Source organism: Hemibagrus wyckioides, linkage group LG20 (assembly GCF_019097595.1).
Source record: "Hemibagrus wyckioides isolate EC202008001 linkage group LG20, SWU_Hwy_1.0, whole genome shotgun sequence".
Taxonomy (NCBI): domain Eukaryota; kingdom Metazoa; phylum Chordata; class Actinopteri; order Siluriformes; family Bagridae; genus Hemibagrus; species Hemibagrus wyckioides.
Window position 1 is genome coordinate 7,311,230 of NC_080729.1, and position 11,075 is coordinate 7,322,304.

The window sequence follows — 11,075 nt, forward strand, 5'->3', positions numbered from 1 at the left end:
TTATTGTGTTTATTGTGTAACTGTAATACAATAATCAGCAAATTATTGCACAAATAAGCAGAAGCTGTGAGCATGTCACAACTAGTTTTATAAAAATGGATACACATGAGCTTTACTGTCCTCTGATTTCATTTAGTATCCTAAAGTAGTGACCATGTTTGAAGAGTGAACCTCGGCAAGATGAACTTTTATGAGATTTCATCATCAGAAAAAACTATTAATAAAACTATTAATATTACAGTCAGAAGAAGCTACAACTTGCAGTAAGAGCTGGGTGAGGTAAGACACTGCCCTCTGCTGGAGATTACATGAAGTGCAGCTCAATATCAAAGAGCCATTATCATGAGTAAAAGACATGGCAATGATAATAGGTTGTACAATGATCAGGCATAACATTATGACCACCTGCCTAATATTGTGTTGGTCCCCCTTTGGCTGCCAAAACAGCCCTGATCCATCATGCACTGTGTATTCTGACACCTTTCTATCAGTACCAGCATTAACTTCATTGGCAATTTGAGCAACAGTAGCTCGTCTGTTGGATCGGATCACACGGGCCAGCCTTCTCTCCTCATGTGCATCAATGAGCCTTGGTCCGTCCATGACCCTGTCACCGGTTCACCACTGTTCCTTCCTTGGACCACTTTTGATAGATACTGACCACTGCAGACCGGGAACACCCCACAAGAGCTGCAGTTTTGGAGATGCTCTGATCCAGTGGTCTAGTCATCACAATTTGGCCCTTCATCAAACTCGCTCATCGTTACACTTGCCCATTTTTCCTGTTTCTAACACATCAACTTTGAGGACAAAATGTTCACTTGCTGCCTAATATATCCCACCCACTAACAGGTGCCATGATGAGGAGATAATCACGTCACCTGTCAGTGGTCATAATGTTATGCCTGATTGGTGTATGTAAACCAGTTTTCCTGTGTGTGCTGTGTTTCTCTTCGTGTTGCTAGACTGATTCTTCTGGTGTGTGTGTGTGTGTGTTTATCCATGTAGCTAGGAGACCCTAAGTATTTTCATGGTGAAGCCTGGACTCGTGTATGTCTCATTAGAGATTAACACAAATAATTTTAAATATGAGTCTAATATTAAGCTTGAGCTTTTGTACTATATTTCTTATGTTCTGTAAAGCTGCTCTGAGACAGTGTCCATTGTTAAAAGCGCTCGCTAGATAGATAGATAGATAGATAGATAGATAGATAGATAGATAGATAGATAGATAGATAGATACTTTATTCATCCCAATTGGAAATTTACATATAAAAATAAAGTTGACTCATAATGAGATAGACCTAAGTTTCCCCATAACACTAAAAAAAGCAGTGTATAATACCAGTTCAGTACTGGGATCCCTACAGGATATTCTAATTATCATGAAATTAATGTTACTGGATATCAAAACAGCTCAGTAAAGTTCAGACTTGGTACAAAATGATATTTTTTTGCCTTTAACGTCAGAAGAAACTGAAGTGGGATTAGAGGTTTGGCTCGGACTTGCTTGCATGGATGAGTAGAGATGAAAAATGAACGGGAAAAAAAGAAAAATTCCACAATTTCCTTCGATGGAATACTCAGCGTTCTGAAATACAGCTTCAGATTTATTCAGACACATTTGTTGGACATTTAATGTAACAGAGTGTAATAATTCAATAACACAAACATTTCACAAATTAAAAACAAAAAGCTTTAATGCTTTTCAGCTCATTTTAAATACAGTATTAATAGATATTTTAGGGTACAATTTATGCCGCAAATCTCGCGGCTCTTCATTATCTACAGTACAATACTGAGGTCAATTCTTTTAGATACAGGTTTGTGTTTTGTTCATTTAAAAAAATCGCACCGATAATAGATTAATTCGGCTCACAGCGTAGCTGCATTATCGACTACAATTGGTCCATTGGTTCTGTTTGCAAAAAGCAAATCACAGGTTTATATTAACGTGCATGTTCTAATACTTTATCATTCTGTATTAACAACTAACCTCACAGGGAAGCTCCGCATAATCTAAAGTCTAATAAAAAACAGGAATTTTGAAAATTATTACGCTATTTATTCAATAAAGTCATACATAAACGTAAAAAGCCATTTATAGAAAGAATCTCAGGTTCATTTTTAGATTTTAGAGATTTATTTTAGTTCATTTCAGTAATTCGTCTTTTAAGTAAGAACTGGTGAGGAAATGACCCGTTTATATCTGTTATCACCAGCACACACGTTCCATAAGATTAAGTAACTATAAATGGACGAGGTATAAAAGAAAAAGGATGTCATTCTTTAATAGTAAAAACAAATATATCGCTGGCAAACTGCTGTGGTATCAGTGGAATAAAACACGTTATGATGTGTAGTTATAGGAAAAGAATCAACTGCAAAGTAATAAGAGTAAATTCCTTTCCTATCTTTGATTATTTTCCCATAAAAGCATCCCTCTTCGTGTTTTATCTTTCCTGTGAGCTTAGGTTACTTTATAGAATGTTCCAGATCGTGTTTTCTTCAGATCTTTTAGTGGTCATACTTACACTATAAGCTTGTCTACAGCACAAAGGTGTTTGAGTTACTTTTTAGACCAGTTTATAGTTATCTTTAAATATATATACAGTCAAGTATGAAATTATTCATACCCCTGGCAAATTCTGACTTAAAGTTACTTTTATTCAACCAGCAAGTTTTTTCTTGATTAGAAATGACACAGGCGTCTCCCAGAAGATAAGACGATGTACAAGAGGCATCATTGTGGAAAAAATCATTACTCATCTTTTATTTACATTTGAACAAAAAGTGGCATGTCCAAAATTATTCATACCCTTCTCAGTAATCAACAGAAAAGCCTTTATTGGCTATTACAGCAATCAAACGCTTCCTATAATTGCTGACCAGCTTTTTGCATGTCTCCACTGGTATTTTTGCCCATTCATCTTTAGCGATGAGCTACAACTCTTTCAGGTTGGAGGGTCTCCTTGCCATCACCCTGATCTTTAGCTCCCTCCACAGATTCTCAATTGGATTTAAGTCAGGACTCTGGCTGGGCCACTGCAAAACGTTAATGTTTTTGTCTGCTAACCATTTCTTCACCACTTTTGCTCTGTGTTTTGGGTCATTGTCGTGCTGAAATGTCCACTGGTGCCCAAGGCCAAGTTTGCCTGATGTTGTTGTTGAGAATTTTGATGTATTGCTCCTTTTTCATGGTGCCGTTTACTGTGATTAGGTTCCCTGGTCCACCGGCTGAAAAACACCCCCAAAACATTAGGTTCCCACCACCATGTTTGACAGTGGGGATGGTGTTCTTAAGGTTGAAGGCTTCTCCTTTTTTATGCCAAATGAAGGCTACATCATTGTGGCCAAACAATTCAATTTTTGTTTCATCTGACCATAAAACAGAGGACCAGAAGTCTTCATCTTTGTCCAGATGAGCATTTGCAAAGGCCAAGCGGGCTTTTGCGTGCCTTATCTGGAGATGTGGTGTCCTCCTTGGTCTGCGTCCGTGGAACCCAGCAGTGTGCAGTGTCCGTTGGACTGTCTGCCTTGAGATGTTGCCACCAGCAGAGCCCAGATTCATCAGGATGGCCTTGGTGGTGATCCTTGGATTCTTTTTTTACCTCTCTCACTATCCTCCTGGCCAGCACAGGTGTCACTTTTGGCTTCCGACCACATCCTCTGAGATTTTTCACAGTGTGGAACGTCTTGTATTTTTTAATAATACTTTGCACTGTAGCCACTGGAACTTCAAAACATTTAGATATGGTCTTATAGCCCTTTCCTGACTTGTGAGCAGCCACAATGCGCAGCCGCAGGTTCTTAGTGAGCTCCTTTGTCTTAGCCATGACTGTCCACAAACCAACAGAAGAGAGCTTCTGTTTTTCACCTGTTGAGGTGATCAAATCAGGGTAATTAGGATGCTTTAGAACAGCTTGGACTATTTGGAATGGTATAGAACTTTGGATTTTCCCATAGACTGTGACAGTTTGCAAAGGGTATGAATAATTTTGGACATGCTACTTTTTGTTCAAATGTAAATAAAAGCTGAGAAATATTTTTTTCCACAATGATGCCTCATGTACATCGTCTTATTATCTTTTGGGAGAAGCCTGTGTCATTTCCGGTCAAAAAAAAACTTGCTGGTTGAATAAAAGTAACTTTAAGTCAGGGGTATGAATAATTTCGGGCTTGACTGTGTGTATATATATATATATATATAATATATGTTTCTGGATAGTTTCTAATCAAGATTTCCCTGCTTAACAAAAGAAAGAACGAATTTTGCAATGAAGAAAAGTTGCTTCAAGAGGCAAGCAGGGATTCTCCACCCAAACTGTGTCCGACTCTAAACATTCAGCCTCTCCTGTCTTCAATTATAATTGGTGTGTGTTCATCCTGCTCATGTTTTTCAGTTGCTGGTGTAACACAGATCCTTGATCTGCACTCTTACTTTTGCTTTGACCATATAAAGAAAATATGATGCTGCCTGATCAACACTATAATTCACAACAGAAATGCTGACGTACCAGCGGGACAACTGCCAGACCTTTTTGCGACCATTTCATAATTCAGCATTTGTAAATATTTTTCCTCAGTCAGGGGTTTTGTTGGAACAGAATTGGAGCATTTCTTCTCTGATAAATGCACCATATGCAACGTTGCCGTCGGTTCTGCCCAGGATAAGGAAGCAGTATCAGACTGCATTGCTCCAAACTGCACAGACGTTATATGCCTAAGCATCCTGACTCCATTATCTCATGATTATGACTATATCACGTTTAAAAATCCAGGGATGCCCCTTATCCCTTTTTGATGTAATTCCTTGGCCTTGGTCTTAGGCAGGTTATTCATTTTGATTCAGTACTGATGTACTGCGAGTCCGTGAGGTTCTGCTCTGCAAAACATAATAGGTGCTGCGTCCCAATTTGCTGGCATGTCCACGGCGTAAAGTGGACCGGGTTTTAATGCCGATCGAGCCTTGCTCGCTGTGATATGCGTACTCAGTACCAGCTTGGTACAACCCTAATTAAATACATTACAATGTGCAGCAGAGAATCAGATAAAGAACTCATCCACTTGTTCTTGCTCTTGAATGTGACACTGTGCTGCCATGTGGTCTGAAAGACTCTCTCCTTCTGATCCACCCCACGCCCTCTGTACCTCTGGTAGGCAGCATCTTAGATCTCTTGCTAGTGTATCCAGAGCAGGTCTCTGTATATTGACAGCACACCCTGTGTCTACGTTTGTCTCTGGCTCCTTCTCTTCCTCCTCCTCCTCCAGCACGAGCTGAGCCGCAGATGCACCGGAGGGTACGATTGGCTCAAAGGGATTGATAGATAGAAGGGCAGGACTGCTGCACTGGGATGAGTAGCAGGAGCTGCCAGGAGGAGTACTACAAGCGCTGCTGGAACCAAAGCTCTCCGTGAGACCTCCTGCCAATCTGTGCGATCCGGCAGCGCTACCCAGACCACGCTCTTTAAACTGGCACAGCCTGGTGCCCGGGGAGGCCGAGATTGGAACTGGACATTTCAACAGTGATCTAGAAGGAAGAGCAGGGCAGCTTAGGGGAAAAGCGGACGTGAAGAGCCTCTGTGGCTGTGTTCCTCCTTTGACCTGGAAAACAAATGCACATATAAAAATGTGGGTTAAAATTGGGTGGGTTACATTTTTGTTTTCTTATTAGATCTTGTGTGTGATATTAGCCCAGTCATTTATGGGGAAATCCATCAATCTGCCTGTAAATAGAAATTAAGGAACGTATTAAAGAAGCTGTATGTATTAAAACTTAGCACCCTCTGCTGCCTGCAAGTTGAATTGCAAGTTCATTGAAACGCTCAATCCTTTCTCTTCCCCTCACTGAAACACAACAGTTCTTTAAAAATTGTATATACCTTGTGATTCACACTTATTTAAATAAATCACAGAGCAGCTCTGTTCTAGATGGTCCGGAAAAGTGAAAACAAAATGAAACTAGCAAGAGCATATGTTACAATTGCAAAAGCTCCTTTTCCTAGAAAGGTCTAAGAACACATTAAAGCTATAACAAACTGTTGCTTTAAATAAAAATGGCATGTTTGTGCTCTTATTATACAACTTTTCAGCTGAGAAAATAAAGTGTGACGACGTGTCGCAAACCATGAGGCACGTCAGCACCTCGCTCGTAACCCAGTAAATGAAAACAGAACTTGCAGAAATGATGTAATTAATGTTAGGCATGTCTACGGAACCAAAAGGTGGTTTAACCGAATACGAAGTGTATGAATGTGTGACTATGACAGCGTTATGTTGGTGAGATTTCACAGAGTTCCCCGTTTACTTAACTCAATATCAATTAGATCATTTATCACAGTGACACTAATGACACCAAGCCACAAGGCTTGAAGTCTACTTCAAAAAAAAAAAAAAAAGTTTAGTAAATCAGGTCACGGATGCCTCGAGCAAAAACCCGCTAATAGAATAGCGTCCAGGTCATTGAGGTTTGCGGTGGTTATCCATCTTGAAATGTACTTTTGTAAATTTTTTCCCGCTTGGTGCAGTTTCAGTTCCTATGGTGGTCTAGATTAGTTTCCAGCACACACATTTCTTTTCCATCAGGGAATGCTTTGACCACGAGACCGAATCAAAGGGAAGCAACGGGAGGTTTATCCCTACAGATTGACTGCCCTGGTTGTTAATTATGTTTCATAGCATCCAGCCTTTTGTGCCTCCTGAGTCTCTTAGAATTGCGTCTTGGCAGCTTGTCCCAGTACCAAAAACCGACAGAGTTTCAAGGGAAAACCCTTGTTCCACATATCCCAGCTCAGTACTGCATATTTACATTTCAGAAGAAAGGCTGATCAAGTTTCTGCTCTCGTCTGTTTTCGAGGTGATTATTTGGTGTTTGCCAGAGTTGGAAGGGTAAAATGTTCCTTGATGTAAATTTCACACTAAGGGCTGGGGAACAATCAGTGGGCTCGAAAGGAAGGCAGTAATATTTATAGTTCAGTTTATACAGCTGAAGCAAGGTAATATGATATTCAGTGGTATAGTGAGAGAACTCTGGCACAGATACTGAATCAAAAAAATTTAAACTAACTTCACAGTGACTAGGGCATGTGCTTTAAGAAATTTTGATAATGTATTTTAAAAAATGACCAGTCAAGGTGGGCATATTTGAAACATGACAAAAAATATTATGCCATAATATGGTAGGAAATTCCTGCCAATTACCTGAAAGAGGATCTTGCTACCATCCAGATCCTCTGTCTGCCAGCGGGTGGCGCTGATAGGTGAGCACGGGTTGGGCAGCAGGGGCACGAGCTGGCCGATCTCCCCCACCCTGAACTGCAGCACAGCAGAGTGGCACGTCTCCACCCGTACCCCAGGTGCCAGCTGCTTGAGTGCTAGCTGCAGACTGAAAGTCCTTTCTTTCAGCAAGGTAAACCAACAAAACCCAGCTTTCTGCTCCTCAGCCCTCAAACGCAACACGGTCTCGTAAAGTCTCACAGCGTCCTCAAAGTTCTCGTGCCCGCTGTGCAGAGTCACACGCAGCACTTCAGCTCCGCAATGCACCGGACGCACGGCCCACACCGGCATCCCGGGGCCAAGACTGTAGAAGTCCCTTCCAGGCAGCAGGTAAGGTCGAAGCATGGCATCAGAGCTCGCGTGGCCATTCTCAGTGTGGTGGTACTGCCAGGGTGGGCGCTGGAGGAAGTCAAGGACCCGGAGGATGCGTTCTTCACCATAGGACTCGTGTAGGAAAAAGGTGACTGCTATAGATGGGTAGCTGGTTGGTGGGCACAAGTGAGCACGGTTGTACTCACGTACCGGGCAGGCGCGTTCAGACACATGGAAGAGGCGCAAGCCAGGACACACCCAATCAAGCAGGCGGTCGAGTGTGTGCTGAAGGAGGAGAGAGTCACCCGGGTTGGCCAGTAGGTGTATGGCGACAGGTAGGGGATCACGTGTCATGAGGTCAACTAGGTAGGATAGCAGAGGAGTAAGAGTATAGGGTATAAAAAATGGTTAAAGACTGATTACTGTATAAAAAAACTATGGTTCGGCATGAAGCCAGAAACGAAATTAAAAAAAGCATGAAAAAGGGTCCTGACCCTGGCTTGTCATGAGGGGCAACAACATGCAGAAGCCAACAAAGGAAAACCTTTGGATTCTTAAAGTTAAAAAAAGGCTTAAATATTTGAAATATGTCATGCAATATAATAATATGTATGAGTTTTGTACTTACTGCTACTGCAAGACATTTTGCTGCAGTCTGATCTAAAAGGAAATAAAAACAATTGAGACTAAGTTGTGAAATTATGCATCTGTAGAAAAAAAAGGTTTTGAAGATCCTTCTAAAAGATAAAGACGTTTAAAGTGGATTGCCCCCCCCCCCCAACCTCACCAGTAGTGACAGCTGGTCATCATATTAGTTGGGAAGACTAAGACCCTTCTACAAACTGCGCAGTGCATACTTAAGTGTTTTAAGGCAATATTTTGTCTGAATGTCAAACATGGTAAACAGAAAAACCAACTCTTTTGCTCAAACAACTACGAAAAATGTTGAACATTTCTACTTTTGTGTAATTTGCTGGTAGAAAATGTGCTTAGTCTTGCTGCTTTTTTGTTATTGTTCCTCTACATGCACCAATAAGCTGATAATGAGTGCACAGTCTGAGCTAGAAAGAAATCAGCCCCGGCCTCACTGTCTGGTGTATTCTCCACAATATTCTGCCTCAAGATATTTCTTAGCATCTGACTGCCAAAATAAAACCATATCAAATGTGAAAGACAAAATAGCCAAGCATTAGACATTGAGGAAACAGGCATTGTTTCATTATTCATGGGTCTAGTTTTTCCACACAGACCAGGCAACTTGGTCTACATTATATATTTAGGCTATTTTTCATGCATCGGTACACTTTATAGTGCAAGTACTTTAACATTTAGCTTTAAACAAGTGGATTTTTAGATGCTACCGTTTTCGCTGTTAAAAGAGTACTGTTTTAAGTTATTTCTAGTTTTACTTACAATTAAGGTCACTGCAGGTTTTAATTAATCTTGTGCAGCGTTCAACATCCTACTGAGTTTATGGTTGGCGAATTCACAATGAGACAAAAGAAGAGTTTGTGGTTTATTTATTTATTTAAACCCAAGTTAAATCCATGTTTTACACGGCTAAAAAAAAAAAGATGCTTGATGTTTTGGAAGATGCCAAGACTTTTTCAGCATCGTGTAAAGTTAATTAGTTCACCGACACAACAAGACAAAACCCTGAGGAAAAGTGAACGTTCACTCGCCTCTCTGAGTTATTTACAGTATGTTTAACGGTCGCCCACTTGGATACCGCAAACAAAGGCTGCGTCCAAAAAGCGCATACTCGCGCACTAAACAGTGTGCATCTATCCAACGGACCGTCTCCGGCAGCGTGGTCCTTTTGACACACTATTTAGTACTCGAGTATGCAAAATTTCAGACGTATCCAAAGTGACCAATATCAACAAAAACGGTTAGCATTGCAGGCTAACTCACCCTGCGGTTTCGGCTCCGGAGTCCGTGTTCCCATCCTCCACGCTTTTGTGGAGAATAAAAGGTCTGCGCAGCATTATTCCACCATTTCATTTTCATCTAAATTCGCCATGGAGTGAGAAGAGACTTTCAAACTTTCCATTGCGGAGTTTCAGTCGCGCTGTTTGTCCTGCCTGCTGTCCGCTATAGGGGTCAGTTCGGCTCTCTTTGGCGCCACCTAGCGCCAGCGTCATTAATCCCGACTTTTTTATTACTGTTATAAAAAATTAAATATATAAATTCCTAAAGCCTGGCTTACAAAATACACCACAGCTCTCCAAAATGTAGTAGGAAGCTCTGTGGGAAGTGTCTGGGAATTACAATGCAGTCTATATGAGAGCAGATGGTCGTCATGCTGTTAGTGGATTAATACAAAAGACACCAGATGGGACTGAGGAAAATTTTTTACTAATAGATGCATCCTCTTCAAGGAAAACTCCACCCTGGAAGACTTTGCATATCCATCCATCCATCCATTGACTATACCTGCTTTATTCCTAATTAGGGTCACGGGGGTCACCCCACACACATTAGGCAAAAGGCAGGGGTACACCCTGGACAGGTCACCAGTCCATCGCAGGGCCACATATAGACAGACAACCACACACACACACACACACACACACACACACACACACACACACACCTATGGGCAATTTAGAATTACCAATCAACCTAATGTACATGTTTTTGGACTGTGGGAGGAAACCGGAGTACCCGGAGTAAAACCACGCAGGCACGGGGAGAACACGCAAACTCCACACAGAAAGGCCGCTGCCTGTTCGAACTTGGGATTTCGAACCCAGGACCTGTGAGTGCTAACCACTAAGCCACCGTGCTGCCCTCACTTTGCATATATTAATGTTAAAAATAAGTGATTCTGGCACTGATTTGCTGTTTTTGTTATCTGTCTAAGAATGTGTAGGTGATTTTTTCCACACAAGAGTCACTATAAGTCATTTGCCATTTATCAGTGATGTTCATTATCATCCATACCTTCAACATTTCACAAGGAACCTGGAGCCTATCCGGGTGGATTTGGGGCACAAGGTGGAGGACCCCTTGGACAGGGTGTAAACTCGTCACAGAGCACACATTCACACACTACATACGTTTAAGAGATGCCGATCAGCCTACAATGCTACAACGTCTTTTGACTGGGGAGGAAACCTGAATACCTGGAGGAAACCTCCGAAGCACAGCTCCGTACACACGGGTACAGAGGCATGAATCGAACCCAAGCCCCAACCCGGGAAGTGCAATGCAAACATACTAACTAATCCACCATGTTTCATAAAATTTTACATTGATGACAAATTCATTGTATCAGTAATGGAAGCTTTGGTCAAAACATTTTTAGGTAGATGTGAGGGCATTGATTTACCTCATTGTAGTTATTTGAAAAAAACAAAACAAAACATGGAAACCTTCATAATCATCTTTTGTTAGCAATAACTGTGATGAGTGATCTTCAAACAGCAATCTGTATAATCGATATTATAAGTAAGTAGGAATTTCAAGTTTTTTCTTTTGCTTTT

At 41.2% G+C, this 11,075-nt stretch overlaps 1 protein-coding gene across 1 annotated transcript; it reads right to left on the bottom strand.

Moving 5' to 3' along the window:
- Positions 1-4,186: 4,186 nt before the first annotated feature.
- On the bottom strand, positions 4,187-10,084 carry LOC131370903 (protein FAM124B). Its single transcript, XM_058418478.1, has 4 exons — positions 9,502-10,084; positions 8,216-8,247; positions 7,201-7,949; positions 4,187-5,604 (listed from the first exon to the last, which is right to left on the bottom strand). Exons 1-4 carry the CDS (start codon positions 9,573-9,575, stop codon positions 5,047-5,049), a joined length of 1,413 nt encoding a protein of 470 aa, XP_058274461.1. The 5' UTR covers positions 9,576-10,084; the 3' UTR covers positions 4,187-5,046.
- Between the last annotated feature and the right edge of the window lie 991 nt (positions 10,085-11,075).

What these genes read in the sequence shown, in the direction of transcription:
- LOC131370903 (XM_058418478.1), bottom strand. Translation starts at nt 9,575, where the DNA reads ATGCTGCGCAGACCTTTTATTCTCCACAAAAGCGTGGAGGATGGGAAC. An exon ending in TCCGGAGCCGAAACCGCAGG is followed by an intron (nt 8,248 to 9,501) that starts GTGAGTTAGCCT and finishes ATTTCCTTTTAG; the next exon opens with ATCAGACTGCAGCAAAATGT. An exon ending in CAAAATGTCTTGCAGTAGCA is followed by an intron (nt 7,950 to 8,215) that starts GTAAGTACAAAA and finishes TATCCTACCTAG; the next exon opens with TTGACCTCATGACACGTGAT.